At 38.0% G+C, this 26,654-nt stretch overlaps 1 protein-coding gene across 2 annotated transcripts in view; it reads right to left on the reverse strand.

Annotated features, from left to right (window-relative positions):
• SLC35F4 (solute carrier family 35 member F4) overlaps window positions 1–26,654 on the reverse strand; it is a 119,039-nt gene that overhangs the window by 86,765 nt on the left and 5,620 nt on the right. The window contains exon 1 of one of the 2 annotated variants that reach the window (XM_063440383.1): window positions 22,261–22,300. The exons of the other annotated variant lie outside the window; for it this stretch is intronic. Within the exon in view, the coding sequence (XP_063296453.1) occupies window positions 22,261–22,300 (40 nt within the window). Of the gene's footprint in view, window positions 1–22,260; window positions 22,301–26,654 lie in introns of those variants that run through there. 2 annotated transcript variants of the gene reach the window in all.

Genomic DNA, 26,654 nt, shown 5'->3' on the forward strand with positions numbered 1-26,654 from the left:
AAATGCATTCCTGAGTAATAACCTTGTGTGACTACTTCTATTTTGAATTTGCTAGCCAAATGTTACTGAGAACAAACATTTTTATTTTTGTTTGTTTTGTCTTATTTCCTTTGCAAATCTATGCCAGAATTGCCGGCCTGGCACCCAGAGGGACCTGGCACCCAGACCACTTCATTGAGCTGAAGTGGTCTGGGTGCCTATAGTGGTCCTTTAATTCAATTGAACCACCTTTTGTCATTTAATGCATTTAAGCTCATCAGAATTTCAGCCTTGCAAACGATTTGGGGAAAGTAATTCAGACAACCAAATTAACCGATCACTGTACTGCTAAATATATACATACATGTTCATTGTTCCACTTTATTGTATTGGTTTCAGTAAAAAATTACTGTGACCAAATAGTATTTTACCATTCAAATTCAGTCCACATTTGGGCAATTGTGAGCGCTAGGCTGCATATTTTAAGCATTTGGTCTGGCCGATTGCTGGTTTAGTTCATGGTTCATTGATTTATTGGTTCTCCCCCAACTATAAATTCCCTTTCTGGTTTTATTATTCTCCTTTATTGTACAATTATCTGCATTCTAGAAGACCAGAATGATACTTTAAAATAGAACCCTGTTCTCTTTTTATTTTTTCATTGGGAGCACTTACGTGTTAATATTTTTTTTTCCATTGTTCTTTTAAATTTATATGTAAGATTTAGCAAATTACATCACAATCCAGTTCAGAGAAGTCAAAGATTGCAAATGGTAAAGAGAAAGAGACATTGTTTCATTTCTGCTGTTCTCTCTATATTGACCGCCAGATGGAAAGGGCAGAATTTATAACAATGATTGGCAGGGAGATATGATGGAGGCACCCAGTTGCAGGATAGACCGGTGTGGGCTTCTACATTTAAAGGGTTACTATGACCTTTGTCAAAGTATTTGTAAGCGTATAATGCCCCACCAGGCACTATAAAAATTGGCCACCTCATTTTTTTGCCATAAAATAAGTTTTTACTTACCTGGGTTCCAGCGTTAGCGGAACTCCCTGCTCTGCTTTCGACACCTCTTCATGGCGTCAAGGTAGCTTCATGAGGTCTCGTGACAGGTTTCTCATAGCAAAGCCTGTGATTGTACAGTTTCGTTGGCATAGAGCGTATTCACGCATCTGAGCATTCAAGGGGACGGAAGAATGATACTATTTTGACAATGGATGGAGGCAGATGGAAGGGAGGAGAGAGCAATCTTCTCCTTTCAGGTGCTCTGCCTGCGAATGAGAAGATTATCACATCAGTCTCCAGTGCATGATCTGTGCTGATGACAGATTCAAAATATGCACAGAATTGACATTAGGCAGTCCAGAACAAAGTCACATGTGCTAGGGGTGCAACTAGCCCAGGCACACAAGTGCAGATAATTTGGTATGTGTAGCGTTTCAAGCTGAAACACTAGTCATACATACTCTTACCACCATAACCACTTAAAATAACTGACGTGGTTGGAGTAACCCTTTAACTTTATTTCTCACGTTTTGCACACGTATGCGCTAGATATGGGAATAAGCCAACATAATATTAAAAATCCTGGTAAGAGTCAGTTACTTCTTGCAAGGTTACATTATTTTCATTATAATTGCTTGAAGCAAAAAACAGAAATAGGTGGCAAAATATATCCTGTAAAATATCTGATTTATGGAATACATGATAAAGATTTATTGCAAGGCAATACAAGGCAGAAAATACATCTGTGTCCAGTTTATATAACTCACAAGACAAACGTTCACAGAATATAATGTCAGTGTCCAGTTTATAGGGATAGCAAGCTATCATTTCAGTGACTTTATCATCAGAGGCTCGTTTATAGGACAAGTAGGGGAATCGGAACAGAAAATATACTATTTGGCCAGCTGGAGCTTGGTGTATTAAAAAATTTAATTTTTAAAAATTCTTTATTTCAATTACTTGCAAATAGATATTTAATTACTTTATCTTCTTTGTATACTAATAGTGTGGTAACAATACTATACATGATTCGAAGAAATTGGATTTCTAGCGCTTGTGCATTGGCTGCTCGGACTTCCCACACCAGAGTCTCTTTCTTCTGGCTGTAGCTAAATGTAAAAAGGTGATGTAGGGTAGCAGTGTCTTCAGTAATGTTCTCAAATCCAGTTGAGTATAGTGTGATATGAAATGATAAGAAGATAATAAAACAAAATCTAGTGTAGTATTTTCAGTGCTTTTGATATTCGATGAAAATAAAGAAATACTTACAATTTTCTGGAGCTTAAAATCCGCTCCAGATGTGTTCACTTGAATGGTATGATCCCCGTCTGTGGATGTGCTGATATAGGTCCTGGTCCTCTGTTAAGAGATATCCTCAGGCCTATCAGCGTTGGGCAGCAATTACCAGTTGCTGGAGATGTTTTCTTTCAGCAGCACAGGTACACCAGCAGAGAAATATAAAAACTGAAAATAGTGCTCTCTTTATGATAAATAGGAAATAAAAAGGAAAAAAGGAGGTGTACTCACAACAGTAGAGCAAAGTGAAGTTTTGGTCAATCCTATAAAGATTAGGTGGTATCTTCCCCACCTTGGAAATTGAAGTACGCGATCCTCCAGGTAAAATCTTCTGAGATAAAATCAGGAAGGTCCAAATAAAGTAAAAACTAGTTTTATTGGTAAACAAAATAATAAAATCAATAATATAATGTAAAATACCAAAATAAAAACCACTAACGCGTTTCGCCCACTACTCGGCTTTCTTAAAGTGTTAGAGATAAGGATCTGTCCTTTTTAAGCCAATTAAAAAAAAAACCAGTCAGATGATGTCATAAGTTATGTGACCAGAAATATTCATTAGTTTTAAATTATAAAATAAAAAGGAGTAAGTAGCTTTAATAAGGAGTACTGATATGGCCACTGTGGCCATCCTCTATACTATACATAAACGTTGAGCAATTTTTAGGAGCAATCTAGTTTCTCATTTTATTTACATTTTTATTGTGCCAAATGTTACTGAAATAAAGACACTATATATATATATATATATATATATATATATATATATATATATATATATATATATATATATATATATATATATATATATATATATATATATATATATAGGTAGAATAGGTAGCACTCACGGTCTTCAAGTTAAAAATCTTCTTTTATTGTGCAAGTTTAAAACATAATGCCAGGATCGACGTTTCAGTCCTCTCTCAGGACTTTCATCAGGATCAAAATTTTGATCCTGATGAAAGTCCTGAGAGAGGTCTGAAATCTGAAATACTACATGCAATGCAGCCTCTGATCGCTATGAGATGAATCTAATATAAACACGTATAACCCACTTAATTGTTCTGGAGGGCAGATTTAGAGTTGTGACTGAAAGACCAATGCCTTCATGTAACTTAAATTAGAAGGTAGATAACCTCACCAATGCATCGAACAAAGAGAACTGGCAATTGAGTCACCTACAAAGAAAAACAGATGCAACGTCAGGATTACTGATAAAATGTGAAAATAATCACTTATTTGACCTGAATTAATTATCACATCAAATATCAGACATGCCGTCAAACCGTAAGATCGCGATGTACGTGTAATAAAGCTGGAATTGATACATACTTAAAAAACCCTGTAATCCATATTACCATAAGAGCCATAAACCATTCAAAAATCATATAAATTAAAATCCTATTTAGTGAGCATCTACTTTAACCGTTTGTTAAATCCATTGACAGACATGAGAATTGAGTGTTCGTCTGGTTTAACTAACTTTGAACGAATCGAGAAGGATAGTTTGAACGCGGGCGCTCGTATATTTAATCGCATGAGTTTGCAGAGCCTCATTGCGGTTCGAGTGTTTGTGCGGCTATTGTCTAAGTTTGTGATTTAGTTCGTGAGAATTAGGTAATGTATTTCGTGGGGTTTAGATAATGTAACAAGCGATATGTGCGTATGAAAATATTATTGCCGAATGAAGCGCATGAGGCCCGAAAGGCTAGGTTCCTCACGATTGTCAGTCTTCCTTTGGTGGGCTCTGGGGGCCCGTTCGCGGAATGAAAGACTATCCTTACAGCGATCAGATTGTTTGATTCAAATCGTTTGCGAGAACCAAACCGTAGGTGAAAATGCAGGAACTTCTCCAGAGGTCTGCTTCCTTATCGCCTTCACCCGGAAGAGGATCTCCAAGAATACAGCTTCCTTCGAGAATACGGCTACAGGAAGGGGAGACCAGGTAAGCATTCCCCTGGTGTAGAAGGTAAGCAAAATGGCAATTTGCACCAACCGGAAGTCGAGGTATGCAAATCGCCAGACTGAAAACGATAGTGAGGAGCGGTCTGTTGTCCTGTAAGAAGGGAAACCAAGTCCCTCCCACAACTACAGGCCCAGCCTTACATATATCGTATATATAAAAATGAAGTACACTATTGGTATACAAATAAGATCAAAATAATGGCACATCTAATAAAAATCTAAAGGGGGTCCCAGAGCTACAAATGTGAATCAAATTAATGTTCAACAAACACAATAAAAAAGGGAAAAAAGAAAATCACAAAACTAGAATGTTTGCTAAAAAGTACTAAGATTTTGAAAACCCTGCTTTCACCATAAAAGAAGCAGATCACTTTGAAACAAAAGTGGTATTCAGTCTCCCAAATTCCAGACAATTACAGCTATAATGGAAGTATATCAAAATCCTATGAATGCGTAAATTGTATAAACCATTCCACTCGATCTGAAAGATAAATGAGTCCTCCGTAGTACTTTCTGCCATAAATCACTTAACTTCAACACAAATAAAAAGACTTGATACTAAATATCACACTTGGCCATCGGGAGACACAACTTCTCCAAACAAGAGCTCTTCTCTTTTATCCCCAAACTAAGGAATAGGTCCCCTCAAGTGCCAATGTTTCAGGAAGGCTCATCCACTGCAATACTAGGGGAAAGTGGCCGTCACTTTGAACCAGTGAGCATCAAATTCACCTCCATTTATTTGTATTACAATTAAAGTGACACTGTAGGCACCCAGAACACTTCAGATCATTGAAGCGGTCTGGGTGCAGTGTCCATATTGCACTTAGTGCTGCAATGTAAAACGTTGCAGTTCCAGAGAAACTGCAATGTTTACATTGCTGCTCTAAGTCAACCAGACAGCCACTAGAGGGCTTCTTGGTTTGAAACAGACCTTTGGTCTGCTAAGTGATGCTGGACGTCCTCACGCTCTGCATGAGGACCTCCAACGTCAGATATTTTTTCCCATAGGAAAGCATTGATTTAATTGATTCAAAGCATTGGCGCCCGCTTGTTGTGGGATGTCAGAGGGTGTGGGACATCGGTGCTGGGATAAGGTAAATAAGTTTTTTTTTAACCCTTTCTTCACTGGGGAGGCAGGGGGAGCAATAGTGTCAGCAATACAGCTTTGTATTCCTGGCAGTATAGTTTCCCTTTAAGGGGCCACAATTCTTACTCATGAAATCCAGATCATGGATAGATCCACTTCAGCAGAAGGGACCGTTCAAAGTACACATTATTATGGTTTTACATACCCTCTCCTTTTAACAAGACGTATTGCAAATAAACACGGCGACCTAGAAAAGGCCTCTCTAAATAAATTGACATATTGCGCATATCATGAGCAAGTAAGCTACAGTCGTGCAATTTACGTGTCAACAGTTAGTAAACGATAAAATGTGGCTGAAGCTTTGGATTTTACACAGACAGTAAAGTTGCTTTGTCAGCATAAACTGGCTGGACAGAATTCAATCCTTGGTTTTCGCTCTTCCAAATGTAATTTGCAAATTTTTTTTTTTGCAAACAAAATTCAGATGAACAACTGATATTTTTAACCCATCACTCATTCTTACACCAATCTCCCAAGCTGTGAGATGGGGAATATATATATATTTTTTTTATTGGGGAAGACCCCCATATCCCTCACTATTACCAGCACGTGTGGAGTTATTTAGTAGAAGTAGCAGGAGGTTCTTCTCAATGTAATTAGTAACTTTAACCCCTTAAGGACACATGACATGTGTGACATGTCATGATTCCCTTTTATTCCAGAAGTTTGGTCCTTAAGGGGTTAAATAAAAATGGAAGTGGTTGGGAGCATACCATCCCGATTCCTCCTTCCCTAAGCCCTTTGCTCCTGGTGGACTGGAAATCCAGTGGAATTATTGGGATAAGCTAACTTTAGGCACAGGACTTAAATGATTTGCCCAACAGAATGCGTATTTCATAAACATTCTAGAACATATTCTCTCGCTAAATAACTTGACTATATCTTACAAATAATAAAATAATAGACTGCATTACAATCCTAAATCAGTGAATGGCTGAAAATGTTTTGTTGCTTTCGGCCGGTGACGTGTGTCCCTTATCAAAGTGATGATCGTCCAAATTTCAAGAACCCTTTTCTGCCACCTTCAGGAAGCCAGCCTTATTTGTGAGTTCACAATTAAACGAGCACTCATTGCACCATAACCACTATAGCATTATGTAGTGATTATGGTGCCAGGTGTGCCCTGATGCTCCCCCTTTTGAAAGTAGTCAACTATTTTTGATTGGTTTGACTCCTTACCTGGGGCCAGAGAGCACCATTCCCTACCTCCACAACTAATGCCAAAGAGCTACAGGTCCTTAAGCAGGAACTTCTATTATCCGTCCTGCGCTAAGCAGATCATTGTCAACCAATGAGCCAAGTTCAAAACTGGTGGTCTTGGTTTAGACAGACAGCTTCCTGCTCTCCAGTATCTTTTGTGGATGAGGGGGGAATTAACCTGGCAAAGTACAGGTAAAAAAAAATAAAAAAAAAATCAATCCAGTCTAAAACAGTTTGACTTTTTACAATGGGGGCACTAGGGTACTCCTGGCACTGTAGTGGTTATAGTGCTAAAGTGTTTTAGATGCCATGTATACATCAGATCTGCTATGGGATTCGAGCCATGTCACAAAACACAGTGGCAATGTATTCAACACATCCCCTCACCACAGCAGTAATAGCAGACTGCAGCCAAAAAAGTGTCTTAATTTATGAAAAATAGACTTGTGAACCAATTCTTTTTCAGCTGGTACAAATCGTACAAACAAATCATTCAGGCGTAGAGTGGAAGGAATATGAATCGATCTACCTGTGGAGTTCATTGAATAATACAGGTAAATCCCAGACAGATCGGATAGATGTTCAAAAACAGAGGATGGCGGTTAGATGATTTGAATGATCCGTCTATAGCCTTAGATTGATAAGACAAATATCAAGCCATAATGATCATAGTAGCCATACAGTATTTATAACCTGAATTTTGGAGCATTGTATTCCAAAACTCTGCCGTTATTACGTTAGCAGAGGTGGGCTGGTACGGGCGTTCAGAGGTTGTAGGTTGCAGCCTCATGTCACCATTCTACTGCTGCTTAAAGCCAGTAGGAGATGCATTTGGGTATTTGCAGGGAAACCAACCTCTTCAAATACATTTTGAAAATTTTTTTGCAAACTTGTTGCTTTGTATACACCTACAGATGTCTGCATTCTATTATGTGACAACATGACCTTTAACAAAAAAAAAATAATAATTAAAAACACAGTAACCTATAAATAGTTAATCAATCCCTTTGGATCACTTGATAAATTATGAAACATAACTTCCTGAATAAAACAGAACAAATATAAACAGACAATACACAATGTAATAAAGTAATTATTAGCTAACAAATTATTCATGGACCTTTGGTTTGTTTACAAAAACAAATATCTGCATACATGACAGTCCGGTTTACAATATGCGGATGCATAAATTAGGGAGAAAATTTGTTTTGTATTAATTCGGACCTTAAGAATTTTATCTGTTAAATTCTGAAAAAAAATTTAAGTAATTTACGAAATTTGGAAGCCAATTTTCCCCTATGGGGAATGAATGAAGGTGTCAGTCACAAAGTTACAAACGACCAATTTCGAGCCAGCTGCTAGACTACTGAAAGATCAAAATTAAGATGTCCCCCTTTGTTAAATTTGTTCTTTCAGCTGTTTAGTAAGGATACCAATTACCAAATAAGGAAACTATCTGCTAAACACTGCCTTCATTTGGTATTAATAAATATGGCAATCCCATGTAAGGGTATGAGTTATCTGCTAAACTGCCGAAAGAGCAAAATTAAGAAGCCCCTTCCGTAATATTGCTCTTTCAGTTATTTAGTAAATAGCTCCCCCATGAGGATAGTAATTAGGAAGTTACCTACTAAAAAGCTGAAAGACAAAAATGAAGAACGGTCCTTTCAGACTGCTATACTAAAACTCTGCATGGCTGCTAAACCACAAACAGCCAGTTCAAATAATTTAAGAGCCTTCACCCATGATCACTAGGTCCTTTGTTTAGTTTTATAGCCTGCACTCGTGGGGCATGGGTGTGGGCACAATGTTCCCCTCCAGTTACAATGACCTGGCACCCTCCTGTGTCAGATCCCCTTTATTGCATTAGTGACTGGGCAGTTGCTATTTTTCTGTTAGGGCCCATTGACGGTGGATGGGAGCCCTAAATGAAATGAAAATGGGGTGTGCACATATTGTCCCTTCCGCCCCCCCTGCCCCTCCTTAGCAGTGGGTGTGGCTAATAATAAATCTAATTCCTCTCCCCAGTGACTTGTCCCCAAGCTCCCCCCCCCCCCCCTTGGTGAGCACACAGATTGGTTGGCTTACAAATCAGCCAGAGTGATCTGACTAACATTTCAAAGTGTGGGAAGGCTTTTCCTGCCTTGTTGTCACACTGATTGGCAAATCTGTCGAATGGAGCGTGCAAGATTAAATCTACTCTCACCAGTATAAACAGAATATTCAAAGTAACAAAATGGGACCAGCGCACAGTGAAAGCATCATTTTAGACATCCAAAGGGGTTTTATCTCAAGCCGTAAGTGTATTGAAACAACCGTGCAATGAGTAGGTGTGTCACCATTTGGAATGGAACCAGTTAAAACATAGAAACAGTAGCACAAAATGTTTATAGTTGCTAGGGAACACGGTGAAACAATAAAAAGGGACCACGTAATCTGTAACTTTTTTAGTTACTAAGCAAAACAATTTAAAATGATCAAGTGCATCAGATACATTCTTAATTAGTGCGTGATTCAACATAAAGCCCGTATATAACCGTGTGTTCGCTTTCTTCCAATTCTGCTAAGCCACAAAGTCATTCCAGGGTAACAAGTTCAGAAATGTGTTTATTCATCTTAATACAGAAAAGAAAAGCCGTAATCATCGGAAAGAATTTAACGACAATATAGAGATACATGCTTACGTGGAAAATCATAGTGTATATATTTAATTGGCTACAATTTGCACATTTTAGCTAGTTCCTCATCATAGAAACATAGAATGTGACGGCAGATAAGAACCATTCGGCCCATCTAGTCTGCCCAATTTGCTAAATACTTTCATTATTCCCTGGCCTTATCTTATAGTTAGGATAGCCTTATGCCTATCCCACGCATGATTAAACTCCTTTACTGTGTTAACCTCTACCACTTCAGCTGGAAGGCTATTCCATGCATCCACTATCCTCTCAGTAAAGTAACACTTCCTGATATTATTTTTAAACCTTTGTCCCTCTAATTTAAGACTATGTCCTCTTGTTGTGGTAGTTTTTCTTCTTTTAAATATAGTCTCCTCCTTTACTGTGTTGATTCCCTTTATGTATTTAAATGTTTCTATCATATCCCCCCTGTCTCGTCTTTCCTCCAAGCTATACATGTTAAGATCCTTTAATCTTTCCTGGTAAGTTTTATCCTGCAATCCATGAACCAGTTTAGTAGCCCTTCTCTGAACTCTCTCTAAGGTATCAATATCCTTCTGAAGATACGGTCTCCAGTACTGCATACAATACTCCAAGTGAGGTCTCACCAGTGTTCCGTACAATGGCATGAGCACTTCCCTCTTTCTACTGCTAATACCTCTCCCTATACAACCAAGCATTCTGCTAGCATTTCCTGCTGCTCTGTTACATTGTCTGCCTACCTTTAAGTCATCAGAAATAATCACCCCTAAATCCCTTTCCTCAGATGTTGGTTAGGACTCTATCAAATATTCCACTCTTTTTTTTTTTTTACATCCAAGATGCATTATCTCGCACTTATCCACATTAATATTGTAAAGCGCTACGGAATCTGTTGGCATTATATAAATGGCGATAATAATAATAATAATAATAAATGTCAGTTGCCACAGCTCTGATCATTTTTCTAGTTTACCTAAATCATTTGCCATTTGGCTTATCCCTCCTGGAACATCAACCCTGTTACATATCTTAGTATCATCAGCAAAAAGACATACCTTACAATACAATTTTGTATTCCTAGCCTGTAGTTTTCCCTTTAAAACAGATTTCAATGATATGCTTTCACATACTGATCAAAACACATCCTTTAGATGGAATGTCTTATCAACTTTAAAATTCAGCAACCCCTTATAACATACCTCAATCACTTTGTCCCACTAGTTATATTATTTGTTCTGGAAATGTAACCAAAACACATAAGAACCAATTCCAAAATCTGATATTGGTCCTATATGGGATTCAAAATTCCCTTAAACAGGAAGTTACTAAGTGTACGTCTCTCTCTAGATCCTTAAATCACAGCAGAGGGAGTAATTGCGTTCTTTAAAAACAGCAATCCTTCAACTCTGGAAATACTAGTAAAAGTCACACACTTCAATTTCACAGATTTCCTTACATTCTGCTTTAATAATGGGGTATCCAAAACTCAGACACATTGGCACATGCGCCCACTGCATCCACACAGAATAAAAGATTCCTTCATCCAACTCTAGAGCTCTCGTTTATACAGCTCTGCTTACTGCAGTATTTATTACATCATAACTATTGTAAGGTATATCTTTTTGTATTCTCCTACTCCCCTTGTTATTTTTAATATCTTCTTGTGTTTTATTGAGCAGGGTCTATATTTGCAGTGGTCTTTTCCCCTGGTATTGTTCGGTATTTTTCTCCTTTCGGGTTATGCCATTGTAAGTATGTAGACCACTCTGGTGGTGTGGGTCTGTGCTCTATTAATAATTTATCTCCAGCAGGTTTTTTTTACTAAGTGAGATTTCAAGGTGAATTTTAAATTTAAGGTCAAACTAGGAAAATTATTGGTCAGTTCTGCTTTGTTTAGTTACTCTGGCCTTTAATTCCAAATTCACTTAAAATGTGCTTTGAATACTCACTTTAGTAAGTAGCACTGTTAGACTAGTCAAATTAAAGGAACACTATAGTCACCTAAATAACTTTAGCTAAATAAAGCAGTTTTAGTGTATAGATCATTCCCCTGCAATTTCACTGCTCAATTCACTGTCATTTAGGAGTTAAATCACTTTGTTTCTTTTTATGCAGCCCTAGCCACACCTCCCCTGGCTATGATTGACAGAGCCTGCATGAAAAAAAACTGGTTTCACTTTCAAACAGATGTAATTTACCTTAAATAATTGTATCTCAATCTCTAAATTGAACTTTAATCACATACAGGAGGCTCTTGCAGGGTCTAGCAAGCTATTAACATAGCAGGGGATAAGAAAATCTTAATTAAACAGAACTTGCAATAAAGAAAGCCTAAATAGGGCTCTCTTTACAGGAAGTGTTTATGGAAGGCTGTGCAAGTCACATGCAGGGAGGTGTGACTAAGGTTCATAAACAAAGGGATTTAACTCCTAAATGGCAGAGGATTGAGCAGTGAGGCTGCAGGGGCATGTTCTATACACCACAACTGCTTCATTAAGCTAAAGTTGTTCAGGTGACTATAGTGTCCCTTTAAGATGTGAAAGGATCCATTCTCTGGCCAAGGATATGAACATTTCCAAGTTATATGTGACCACTTTTGCATATATTGGACATAGTGGGTGCCCTCTTCTGGACTCATAAAATAAGCTGGTGAATCAAGAGTCACTTGGGTCTTTCTCCTTGACCCCTTCCTATACTGCAGTTTGTACAATCAAGCTTTGCACAAAAATTGTCTGACTGAACCATTGCACTTAGTTGGGTTAACTCTTTTTATATGAATCTACTCTCAACTGTATTTACTAGACTTGGGCATTTGTTTTGATAGAATCTTCAGCAATTCGTACGAAAGACTAATACAAATTACAACAATGAAATAAAGAAAATTATTTATGGGATAAAATGTAATCCATGCAAGTCATCCCATGCGTGATTTGTTTGTTTATTACAAGGAGGAAACTAGAGTCTCCTGCCTCCCTCCTCGTAATATATCAAATAAGAAGCTTCCTTAACCCCCCATGCCCCACCCCCCCACACTATAGAGGTCAATATGACTTCCATATTAGTATAAGGGAGGTAAAAATCCTGCCCCTATCAACTGTGCCGCAATTAGCGGGCATGTCTACTAAACCGCAAACTGTCATGATTTAATGTAATAAAACCACACTGCAATAAAAAATAAAGTAATATTAAAGAATCCAGAAAACAAAATGCTATTTAACAAAATAGGGTATGTCAAATTCTGAATTAAGACCAAAGGTCCTTCTTGTCTCTAAATGAAAAATCTACTTGACTTCTTGGTAGTCCAGAAGTTGCTGTGAATTGCCATCTCTTCTAGGTGGATTTTTCATTTAAAGACCAGATGGTCTTTTGGTCTAAATTCAGAGTTTGACATACCCTATTTGGTTAAATGGCATTTTGTGTTTTTGGATTCTTTAATATTCTTTTTTCTTTTGCAGATCAAACACCGGATGCAGGATACACAGTTGCAAACTGTTATTTCCTTAACAGGTATTCTATGATTAAGTGTGGACATTCCACACAATACACATGAGGAGGTGAGGAGATGTTTGTCACTCTAAGGTGCAATTCCTATTATTATTTTAGTGTGGTACAAATGCATATGAATCCATAACAATACTATTTTATTAACTATCCTATGAACAGATGAGTCTCCTTTGAGAAAACTCACCAAGTTATTTCCCCATGTTATCATTTAAGTCCTCTATGGTTGATTGGACTACACAAGTCTGAGTATACTCCCTCGGGTACTCTCATGAGATTTAGAATTGGAAAAACTGGCAGATAAACACAACGAATGTGTAAACAAACATCTTAGACCAGGTCACACAGAATTAACTTTCTCTCCTCCCTTTAAGACCTCCCTCAAGACACTCAAATATTACACCAGAACCAAGTTCTAATGGTATGGCTTACCTTTTATGACTGGTCATGTTGCATTTCTGAGGGTTATGCAGGAGTAAGCATGGTAACCTTTTCGGTGATATACCAATCCCGGACGAGCCCCAAAACGGTTCATTTTCTTCCACTTCTGGTAAGGCATAAAGTCAGACCAGAGTAAAAGGTTCAGAATTTTTTTATCTCAATACTGAAAAGGAAACCTAAAATCAATGGGAAGAATCCAATACAGAATTCTGACTGGGGGCGTTTTCTATGACATTATATAAATGTATGAATTCATAGAAAATCATGGTGTATACATGCCATTGGCTAAAACAATTAGCCCATTCTAGTTCCTCTTCACATGAACAAATTCTTAAACTGTTCTTGATGACAGAGTAATAAGCAGAATCAAGTTCTGAATGATAACCAGAACCAACGTCCTCAAAATGTTCTCTTGGAACACACCCCTTTCTCACTCACTTTCAGGGCTCACTTCACCCATACATCTTCTAAAGAGAATAAGAAGAGCAAATTTTGTATATTTTTTTTAAATTTAATATGTCTGGTTAGAGCAATGGAAGAATCACTGCCTTTGACTAGGATTCAAACCTGTGTTTCCCAGTTCTGACAATCTCACCAGTAAGTGTCCCATAGCAAGACACCAAACGATAAATATCTAGTAAGTGGTTGTGGTGACAGTCCAGGCACTGGAAGCCCTACAGATGTGGAAGGGGTTGTGGTGGCAGTCCTAGCACTTGGAGCCCACTGCCCATTACTCTAATGGACAGGAGGCTCCCAGTGCCAGGTCTGCCACCACAACCACTTACACATCTATCAGGCTCCCAGTGCCATAAATTAGCTTATTGGTCAAGATTCCGGTCATCATTCATGTCATTTTCCCTCCCTCTCTCTTGTTTTGCCAGTTTTTAGAAATCCGAAGCACTTCGGACATTCGTAATCATCCGAATTCCACGAAATTCGGCCGAATGTACATTCGGAACTAAACGAATTGCACATGTCTACTATATAGAAAACAGAATATGGGGGGCGGGGCCAGGCCGCCATGCCGAATGGTCGCACGATAGTGCAGCTCCTGCAATATTTCCCAGGTTTAACACAAAAACTCGACTTTATACTTACCTGGCAACGACCAGCAACGGCAAATCAGCGCAAGCAGTCACCCTGGTTCCGAGGAGAGGCTTGCTGTGAAGTTCTAGTCCCTTGGAGGGGCGCTCTCCGTCTTCCACGATGGAGGCCGCTCGGGCGGTGAGTGAGGTGGACGGCCGCTGCCCAGCTATCCTGCCCACCAGCGGTGTGAGCGAAGCACAGAACTAGGAGGGTCTGGCCCTGTTCCCCCCCCTCTGGGCCGGTGGGGGTGATCCCGGTCCCCACCCTGGGCCTGCCAGCGCGCAGAAGTTCCTGCGCTCCAGGCTACGGCAGAGCTGCCTATACACGCGGAGGCCGCAGCCAAAAATGGCGGAGACCGCATGGCGAGCCACCCAAGAATGAAGGAAGGCGGACACACCCGCCACAAACATTCAGCGAGCCGATACGGGAGGCAAGAAAACTGGCAAGTACCTGATCAGACCCATTCTGGGACCAGCCAAACCGGGACGAGGAAACCGGGGCCACGTTGAACCACCGAAGGCAGCAACTTAAGCGGCTGGCAGAGGTCGGCACCTACAAGCTACCACTAAAGCACGACCAAATACACAAATGGAATGTGCACCTGTGGGACGGGACCCCGGTGACGAAAACGTACAAGCTGTTCCTCTCAGATAGCCGCTCAGAAACAGAGATCCATAGACTGACAGCCCGCGGCGTCGAGAACTCACTGGGGAGACAATATGGCGGTGGCACTGGACTGAATCACAGGCACAACAGCGGGAATATTACCCTGCCACACAACCGGACCGCAACCGACACGACAGCCCCCGGGTTCTTGCCCCTCTGCCGACAATATATCACCTAGGTAGATCTCATGCCATACAGCCCTGGACTTTCATCTTGCTGGTTTAGGGTGGGCCTGGGGCGGAAAACCTTACACATGTTTGATGCTCACATTTTTGTTTCATTAATTTAAGCGGACAGCTCTAGAGGCAGCATGATAGCACTTTTGTTTAGTCACCTAGGAGACTGCAATCAGAACCTAGATATGTTATCACAGCATGTAAACCATAGAAACTACAGAGCTAGCCAGAATCTAGACTACTAAATAATGTGACAAATAAGCTACTACTGAATAACAAATAAGCTACTACTAAATACTACTACTAAATAATGTGACATGTAACCGTATCCATGCATGTTTAGTTAATACGCTACACGTAATAGACGCTACATCAAGAATAACAATGTTGAACGCAAACTAACCATAAAATTGTGCACGTACTAACATACCCCTTGTTAAGCATGTTTATGACAAAGCTTGGGGAGTGCCGTTGGGGTACCCCATGCGAGTTGTTCCTGCAATTGCACTGCAAAAATAAAGAATATAAAAAAAAAAAGAAAACAGAATATGTTGGCTCTATATATATACACTATTGTGAGAATAATTTCATTAAACCCCTTTCGGTCTCCCCTAACAAACAACCTTCGCTCTCATTCATCCAAACTTCAACATATCGCATTAAGTCAACAGACTGTAAGCTTGTTTGAGAAGGGTCCTCTTCAACCTATTATACCTGTAAGTTTTCTTGTAATTGTCCTATTTATAGTTAAATCCCCCCTCTCGTAGTATTGTAAAGCGCTACGGAATCTGTAGGCGCTATATAAATGGCGATAATAATAATAGAAATAATCTAGTCCAAGCTGTAGAAAAAGCAATGACTGAAGCAGAACAAAATTTAGCATTTTGGAATGACAGAGTCAAAGGCCAAGGAATTTAAGAGAACACTCCGGGCACCATAACCATGAAAGAGTTAACATGTTGTGCTCTTTATAGCTGTAATTGATCAGCCATTGCCCCTATGATGGAGAGAAAAAACCTGTGTTATGGTCTGAAGATTTTTAGAAGTAATTTTTTTCCTGACTTTATGGGCTACACACATTTTTACAGCAACAAATAAATCATTCATCCCAAATAGCTTTACTTCTGTGCCACCTTGCAGTTTTCTTACTTTTTATTTTTTGAAAAAGTAGGGTTTTGTGCATTATCCTGTATCTAAATTTCAGAGAAACGTTAGTTTATATGGGGTATTACATTTTAATGTATTTCTTCTAATCACCTTTTGCCTAATTTGTAAATGAACCATATTTTAAGGATCTATAACAAAGTGTTTTCAGCTGTGACTTTGCACAATTTTTAAAAAGAACTCTTTATAATTAAACCGTGATGCAGCAAAATCAAAATAATGCGGAACTGCAATGTGAGAATTGCTGACTTCTATGCTTTATGATCTATTAGTAGTCACCAGTTTCCTAAAAATATTCTCCTGCCTTTTGGCATGGAGGAAATCATCGGATTACTCACTGTTTTTCTGAGTCAGTTTGGCATCGGGAGGCCCACATTCTGAATAACAGTAGTCTTAAATATTTCATTTTCCCTTCCAGTAGATAGTAACCAAATTCTGTCATCTACAAATATAATGCAAAACAATAGTTCCAAAATGGTAACTGAGCACAAAATCTTTAATTCAGTGTTTTAATAATTTGTTCTAACTTGTTAACTTGTAATGAAACAAAATGTGAATATTTATTTTGAAATGTTACCCAATTAGCAGCTTTGAATGAGGGGAAGTGCTCACAATTAGACTTGTTGTAAATTTTGCAGAGAGGGTTTGTTTTTAGGTCAATTGATTTTTTTTTTGCCCAAATCTACTCACGATTACACTGATCCCATCCTTTACAGTTTGACCATTACCAGATCTTTGAAATATGGCCCTAAAAAGGTTAAACATTCGTGTTTCAGCAATCACAAGTTAGACACGTTAACTAATGGTTCATTGTTAATTAATTAGACTAATCAGGACAAATAAGCAGTGTAACTACAATGTACTGAAAATATATAGAATATAAGGAATACAGCTGTTCCAATCTATAAATGAAAAAAAATAACAGTGTAGTACAGTATGGTATAACCGTATACTGTGCAAATCTAGATACACTCACAGGATTGTTGTCAACAGTATCGCCTCTAGATGGCTCTCGCTCCTGGCTGTAGACTCCACCAACAGAAATGCTTTCATGGACTGAGTAGTAGCTAAAATCTGCTTTATTTTTCAATAGAATGTGTAATACAAATATACAAAAGGTGTAGGTGTGTATATATATACACACACAACGAAGAACGAGTGCACTCAAGAGGACTTAGTAGAAAATGTAAATTCAATTTATTCACAAACGTGCCAGTGATAGGTTCAACGTTTCAGTCCTCGCAGGACTTTTATCAAGTATATATATATATATATATATATATATATATATATAAAATGTAAAATAAAAACAACCAACACATTTTGACTTCTTCTGAAACCAAAGCATAAAAATAAACTAGACCGTATAGCTGTATGCTCTATATCCTGTATATTTTGGCTGTCCTATAAGGGGGTATATTCTGGGCTATATACTCTGGGGATGCTGCATTTTGAATGTATCAGACAAGTGTATTTAATCCACACCCAGTACGTAGGGTGAGGGTTGTGGGTTGTTTTGGTCTATAACTACAATACACTACACATTGGATAAACATTTGCACGATGACTGAAATGTCCATTTAGAAGTTCCTTGAAAGAAAAGACACAATGTCTCTCATTAAACATGTTAATGACACACCTACCGCCTAATAACATCACAGGTTAAAGGTTATGTGGGTTGTGATCATTTTGAAAAACATCTTGCTTTTCCAGCAAAAAGTCAGGAAGCACTCTTGATGATTTACCAACTTTGGATTTTAATATACCTGAAAGGCGATTAGGTTAAACAAGAAAATGAATAGAATTACAGCATAAATGTATTATTTGTGTGTATCCCCTCTACAATGATGTTGGCACAATATAAATACTAAATAATAATATAGCAGACGTTACTCTCACAAGTCTAATTCCCAGGCTGACATTTTGACCCCATTTTAAAGGGGCACTATAGTCACCAGAACCTAATGTAGTTGTTCTGGTGTGTATAGCCTGTCCCTGCAGGGTTATTAATGTAAATGCTGCCTTTTGAGAAAGTGTTTACATTACTGCCTAGTAACACCTCTAGTGATGGCCACTAGGGACGTTTCTCCACTCTCTGCATGGAGACGGTGAACGCTCTCCATAGAGAAGCATTGATTCAATGTGGACTGCGGCGCATGTGCAATAGGCTCCCAATGCTTTCCTATGGATTGATCTCAGCCATGGAAGCAAGCGCAGTGCAGTGAGGGAGGTGGTGGTTAAAGCTACCTGTTTACGGTGATCAGAGCGGGGCAGGAAACCTAATAATTTAACACTATAGAGTCCAGAATATTTATTTGTGTCTGTGGCGCTATAGTGTTCCTTTAAATAAGGCATTTTCTAAATGTTTGTAAAAATCCTAAACACTGAAAAAACAGAAAGCAACATGGTGTGTGTATGTGTGAATGCGATTTTGTCTAAATGCGTCAATTTTAAATTTCACGTGGCAAACCTATCGCATTTCACAAATTACTGAGATATTTCAAGCTAGAACTTACACTGCAGTCTCCAATGGGTATTCAGGGTGTAGATCTTGTTAGAATCAAAATTGAATCACTTTGCAATTGAATTTGTTGCTAAAGTAACAGTGACAAAGTGAAACGCAGAAACATGTGCCAAAACAATTAACTCAAATCCAATACACACTGGACCAAACTGAACGCCTCCGTGGGATTTCACTCCTTTGGAGATTTGTCTTAAATTTATTTATTACTTTGTTCATATTTCTCACTAAATACAGATTATCGTAACACTGGAACAGTGGTTTTACATGTTAAAAACCAGACTCAAAACCTCAATTTACATTCCTTATACTTCAAAATACAGACCAAAAAAAACAAAACACATTTCTAATTTGACCTGTTCGGATAACCAAGCTCTAAACAATCCGCCCTTCTAAACTATTCGATTAGGTTTTTCTTGATTTTTTTTTTTAACGGTTTAAGAATGGTTTAACCCCAAAAGGTGAGCCAGCACCACGGCCTCCTGGCACCATAACAACTTAATTTGATGAAGTGGTTATGGTGCCCAGACTGATCCTTTATCACCTGTCCGTTATTAATTGCTGGTTTAATTCGATTTACTGCTTACAACCCCATCAGAAACACTACCAAGCTGTGATATAACCATTACACATTCTTTAGGTGCCTCTAAATATTTTAACATTTCCATTTAACATTTTCACCTTCTAATCTTTGATTGTGTGTGTGTGGGGGCACCTGTCACCGTCACAATTTAATGAGTCAAAACAATCTTTGAATGGCTTGACACTTGGGTTCCCTCTGTTCCAGCTTCGTTTCACTGATATCACTCAAGTAGAAGTCCTCATTTCACTATAGAAAAATCTTTTTTTTCCCCCCAAACCCCTGATAGAATACATTGGCTGAGTTGAGTCTGCTGACATTCTCAACCAAAGAAATCTGTAGAGAAATATGGAGAATTGAGAACGTTATTGTGGAAGTAGGAACGTATTCCACTTTTTTTGATATCTATAAAGAAGGGTTGGACGGTTGTCACCCTCCGATAAGTGTTAATACATTAAAAACAGTTTAACTCTTTGCAGTGGTAGGGCATCAGGGTGATTGTGGCACTGAGTGTCCATTTAATTGTATGTAACAGTGAGATATTTCTAGTCAATTAGTAAGCAGTAACTACAATATTTAAATGGTTACCCAATTCATCATAACAAATACAGCCCACTTTAGTGTTTATAGTGCTATGAGTACCCAGTAATGAGGCAAACCGTTTTACAATGGTCTGCTGCTGAGAGTTGTACAATGCTCATTAATTGGCTAAGAGTGTCCACTCTCTCAGCCAATCACCTTCTGTGCATAGATATAGACACATAATTGACCATAGCCAGCCCAGTACTCTTGTTCCCCAACACACCTCCGGCAGCAAAGCGTTTAAACTTTGTGCATCTTTTCATAGTAAAGTGGTTATGGTATTTGGAGTAACCCCTAAAGGTACAACATGTCCCAGGTTTTTCAGCCTTGAAGTTGTTTAGAATTATTTCTTCCATTATCATCCACATCCATTTAAATGCTAATGTGCTACCTTGGCTAACCATTTTTTAGAGTATGGCAACCATACAAATTATGAAAATGGCTAAACTCAAATTCTGATTAAATACAAATGAAGTGATCCAAGTTTACAGAGCCGATGATAGTCCTGTAATTCTATCACAAAAGTTAGAGTACGCACTGTTTTCAATGAATCCAATACATCAGGATATCTGCTGTAACTTTGAATGAACAAGCTTTGTAACAGTTCCTAGAACTTTGCTGACCAAAGAAATTGTGATACGTGTGGCAATATAATATCACGGGATTTTGTATTGCACAGTCCTACTGAACACAATAGAGAGAGCCCACAAAATATAGATTTGTGGATACTATTAATGGATGTGCTACATCACCAAAAACGAAAGAATTTCCTAAAAAAACATTTCTGGCCATTCATCATACACAGCACACTGTAAATCTGCTAAAAACTGTTCCTTCGGACCATTAACTCATTAAGAAACAACACTATATGTGCACTGTATAGTATGAGGCATGTTTACCGTCCCTACTATTTATCTCCCAATTGGAAACTGATGGCCTTGGTAACAAGACTAGAGACAAAGAGCGGAGTAGAATAGAGCACCAAAAAGCTATTTCCAATTATATAAAACATAGATTTACAATTATAGTAAGTTTCCAAGGTGATAAAGTGTACTAAAAAAATTAAACATTTCCCTTTCTTATGAAAGAGTTTGTTTGGGGGGGAAGGGGGAGATGACTGTAAAAGCATATTTGTTATGTTAAACAAGTGAGTACTGAGTGATGACCTTGTCATAGTTGATGACCTTCTTTCTACATCTATTCTGACACACCTCTTTATCTATCCAACAGAGCCTTGGAGATATGTCAGAATTTCAGTCCATAACCAAACAAATATCAAACTTTTTTTTGCAGACAAAATTCTGAAGAGTTGAACTGCAACATGTATGCAGTTCAGCCTCTCCCTCCTCCAAAAAAAATAATAATTAGAATTTTCATACAACATGGGTCAGCCAAAATGAGTTTTTCTATTGTGCACAAGCATACTGGGTAGTGACCAGTCAAATGGTCCACGGTGGATCTTGGTGAAGGCTTTGTAGACATATTGGACATGCGCAGCTATTGCCTCAATCTTCCAATCCAGCGATTCTCTTTGAGAGCATGCGGAAGCTGGAATCAGAATCCTTTCAATACCAGACATAAAAATAAATTCAATTGGATCAATTGCAGATAGAAGACTCTCACGTGGCTGTATGACTGACAGTCACTAGTGGGGTGGTGACTGGGGGAAAAAAACTGCCTCATTTAACAGAAACAAAGTTTTCAATCATAAGGCTGTACTTCTCACCCAACTGCTGTGAATGGGAAACCTCATTTTAGCAGGATTCTTGTAAATCCCTTTATTGTTTGTGTTAATGAGTTGCTTGTTTGTAGCTCAATGCTAACAGTAAGCCTTTTTTTTTTTTTTTCTTACAGAGGTCTTGGAACTGACTGACTCCTGTTGGATGACCGGCTATTTGAAGTTTTTATACCTAGAGCAACTGTTTACAGCCTATCGGCATCAAAGAGGACAATAAAAATCAATTCAACCACTTCAGAGATTTTTGGGTTTTTTTCAGGCGAAGTTATAGTTCTACATTCCACATACATCTTGGACCACTATAAAAGTTATTTGAAAATACAGACACGCAGTAATGCACGAAAATATTATTGTGATTGATTAATGTCTGGGGCTATAGTTACATTTATAGGACAGCAGACAGACCAAACTGATAATATTAACGAGTTTTACCTGCCAAGACACACAATGACATCTACACAAATCGATACGTATTTACACGGACAGGTTTTGTTCAGTCAGGTTGACAATGCAGTAGCTGAAATCACTACTGATGTAACCTACCGAATTGGTTGGTGAAACATGTCTTCCATAGGATTAACATTGATTTCGTCATGTTCTACCTGTCAAGGAAAAAAAAAAAACCTGATGATCTGAATAGATTTATTCCGCATTTATGTAACTGTAGAGCACAGTTATTTTAGAGTGTATATATATATATATATATTTTTTTTTAAATGTCAACAACTAGCTACCTCTCTGCAAAAATAAATGATGATAATAGGAGCGCTAAAAAGCATTTCAAAAGGGCAACATACCTCCTTTAATAAATAAAATACATACATTCTAAGTTGCTGGTAAGACCACACCTTGAATATGCTGTGCAATTATAGGCACCTGTTCTAAAGAAGGATATTGTAGCACTAGAAAAAGTGCAGAGACGAGCTACAAAATGAATAAAAGGAATGGAGCATTTTAGTAATGAACAAAGGTTAACAAATGTAAACCTTTTTTAGTTTAGATAAACGTTACCTCAGAGGGGATATGATAGCATTATACAAATATATCCGGGGCCAATGCAAACAAATGTCTGGAAATCTATACATAGGACAAAAGGGTCACGTATTTGGGCTGGAAGAAAGGAGATTTCATCTAAGGCAAAGGAATGTTTTTTTTTTACTGCAAGAACAATAAGGATATGGAATTCTCTGCATGAAGAGGTGGTTTTATCAGAGTCCATAAAGATGTTTAAGCAGCAATTGGATAAATACTTTCAAAAACATAACATACAGGGATATAATAGAATTAGTGGGGTAATAGCTTCTTAACCCCTTAAGGACACATGACATGTGTGACATGTCATGATTCCCTTTTATTCCAGAAGTTTGGTCCTTAAGGGGTTAATTAAATCAGCTGCTTAAGACTTACGTGCTTACCCCAAATAAAACAAATCGCCACACCAAACAGGATATGTGAGAAATTATAAAAAGTTAACTAGATAGTGATAATTGCTAGAATACAAAAACACTCCGAAAACGTAAAAAGGAGACTGCAAAGCCAAAAGATACTTATACATAGAATTGATGTCTCCACTGTTACACAGCACAGAATCAAATCTGCACACGTAAAAAAAGAGAAGAGACAACAGATAATGTTATTAATCAAATACCTTCAAATTAATATTATGTGATTCCCACTCGCATCCTGACTGCATAGCTCAATAAACATTGCCGTCCTACAAAAAATAGCTACTACCTCTTGTATTATATGACTAACAATAAGCGCTTTGTATGTCTGTAAAAAGCAGCATTAAAGTTAACATTCCTGACTAATTGCAGAATGCGGCTCAAAATACCAGTCCCTACTCAACATGTGCATCGTTTGCAACTCATTCCCTCCTCTACGGACATCATCCACCGGATAGTGTTTACATTTTGCAGCTTGGACGTACGCCAACAAAAAGAAGAAATATTCACTTTTGTAGCGAGGAAATTCCCGTTATTTGCCAACGTTTTAGCAAGTACCGATTTGTTGGTAAACATTGCGGAAAACCATTCAAGCCATAAATTGTTTTCAAAAGTTATGCAATATGTAAGTTATGTACTATTTAATGGTCACCTGAGAGCAAGCTTTACATAAAGTAAACTTCAGAATTCAGGAAATGTAAGCTTCAGCAGATAAGGAATTGTTCCATAATTGCCTGTCTCAAAAACGGGTGCTTATTCAACATAGGGTATTAACACAGTGCTTTATATTATTACAAATAATAAAGGTAGTCTAGAAAAACATTAGCAATGCTATATAAAATTGCCCTTTATATATGTCAATCTCTTACAACAATCCTCACACACTGATCTAGGGCTGTGTGTCCCAGGACAGGATGCTATGTAAATCAAACAACTAGTGGAATTTGTTTTTTCATTTGTTCCGATGAATCAATTCAGACAAAATCAAAGCTTAAGCAGTAAAAAAAAATACAACTCGACACATGTATAAGTTTCATTGTGAAAAATTGAAAATTGTTACGATTTTCCCCAAGGAAGCTTTGATACTTACTGAGCTTTGAAATAAGAACCGCAGCACAGCTTTTTGTGTCGGACTTTTAATTACATCCATTAAGGTACAAACCATTTGTAATGTTTGCCAGGTTCTGGACTATGTAAATCATTAACTAAGCATGCTCTCTCTCATGGATACTCTATGGTCGAGTAATAATGGGACAAACTCCAGATTGCTCGATGTCTATTGCAAGGGTCCTCTCAAGTTTGGCTGGAAACTTATCTCCCCAGAGAACAACCTCAACTGGAGAAGACTTTAGGATACAATGCATTGAAACAATATAATTCAAGGATGCCTAGCAAGGTCTTTAACACACACAATTCAGAACCACTCCTGATTAATGGGACATCAAAATCCATTTCCAGAAAGCTCAGTTACTTGTGAGTGTGCAGATGGCTCTAATAAACCCATGAAAGCCAAATTACAATACAATACTGTGGCACCTTTAAAACATATAATTCTATACTTGACTTGCAACATTCACAGAGTCCCTTAATTACAACAAATATTTGTAGTCAACTGTGTGAAAATACAAATGCAATATAAGAAACAGCCAAGGTTAATGAAACGATACCAAGGCATGGTCCTCAGTCAGATACCGATTGACTTAACCCAATGTTCCGAACTAAAATCAAGCTCCCAGCATACCTTAGTTTATGTAAAGCGTTCAAGGCCCAGCTTCACAAGCAAAAAATAAATAAATCATCATTCATATTGAAATAGGCAAATCTCAAATATATTAAAAATCCAACACTAGTCAAGGCCTGCGTAGCAGCTGTCTAGACGTATAATGCAAACCCCTGACAGGTCTACATCTCCCGACCTCTGCCTTTCTCCTACCTTGGCCTTGTGACCTAGCATTGGCCACTGGGTTGTATCGTGGGAAACAATTTTCTCCTCCACTTTGCCAGTACCACAAAGGGATGCATTTCCTAACAGTAGTGGAGCTAATGTAAGTACCAAAAATGTATACAAAATGCACACAGAGACCAGAGTACAATTTTTTTTTTAAACTTGAAAGGACATTAAAATCATTTGTCCTAAGAAGAAAAGAAAAAAAAAAGTTGTATATAGTCTGTATATACACAGAGTTTGGGGAGGATTGCCAACGGTGAGGATTTAACTCATGTAAGAACAAACAATGCTATGATTCTGTCAGAACAAACCAGGTTTAATCCATTCTATATCAAAATGAAATAACTCACTCATTTAACTATTGCAGTCTACAAAATAAACAGGGCATTCTGTTCTAAAACGATCTTTACGGACCAAACTGTAAACATTAATGTGCACAGAAGCATGTATAAAACCCCAAGGGTGGTATACACAGGTAGAGGGTGGTACAAAACAATACAACCTGTATATGGCTGATCGTGAACGTGGAATCTATTAAATGGCAAAAATAAATTTTGCTCGTGGTAGAGAACTTACAAGAGAGAGATGGTAATCACGCCTGTCACCCTGTCAGGGGTATTATCCAAATGAAGGATCAGATGTATATAATAGAGACTGGATAGCAGTGGAAGCAGGTGTCTGTCTCGCAGTATATGGAGAGGAGAAGTTCCAGATTCAATCGTTTATACGGCAATATGACTTTTGCTCAGGAATAAAAGAAAAAAGAAATAGTGCAGATTGTATAAAATTTACAAAATGTATTACAAAGATTGCACTTACAAAAAATCAGTGGTAAAACAGCATGTCTCCATAATTAAGTTTTGGCCCGGTCTCCAGATGGTAATAGAAAGATCCCAAAATGGAGATGCACAAAAACAATAAAATAAAATAGAATGGACTATAATAACAGTACTGGTGATGAGCATAAAACGTCCAGAGTGTAAACATTAATGGGTCACGCCAGTTCCAGCAGGCAGTCTGAAGTCTGGTGCATTTGCGCACACATACTACCACCCATAATACCATAACTACCATCGCAGATCTCAAAAAGCAGCACAGAGCAAGTAAGCACAAACATGTGGAAGGAAGACACCAACTGCACATGTTCTGCATATTAATGCCTAGCCTTCAAAAGGGATCCAGGGCTAAACTGCAATATAGAAACAGTAATATGTGTGGCTTCGCAAGGTCACATCCAATATTTTTGACGTTACTGGGGGGATTGGACTAATGTCCCAAATCTGTGCATTGTGTTTAAATCAGAGTAGTTCATATAGACTATTTAATTTCTCTGTTAGTCTCTGAGGTTCTAACTCAGCCTTAGGCTGCAGTTAACTTTGAAATTGCTAAAAATCATTCAAAACACAATTTAGTAGAAAATTAGATATGTGTTATCAGGATGAAATTTATTTTTATTTAAAAACATGTACCTCCCTTGCCAGCTAAATGAACATGTAATATATAAACCAAAATACCGGTAACAGAAATGAAAGTCTCTAGCAGGA

Source organism: Pelobates fuscus, chromosome 13 (assembly GCF_036172605.1).
Source record: "Pelobates fuscus isolate aPelFus1 chromosome 13, aPelFus1.pri, whole genome shotgun sequence".
In the NCBI taxonomy this organism is placed as follows: Eukaryota; Metazoa; Chordata; class Amphibia; order Anura; family Pelobatidae; genus Pelobates; species Pelobates fuscus.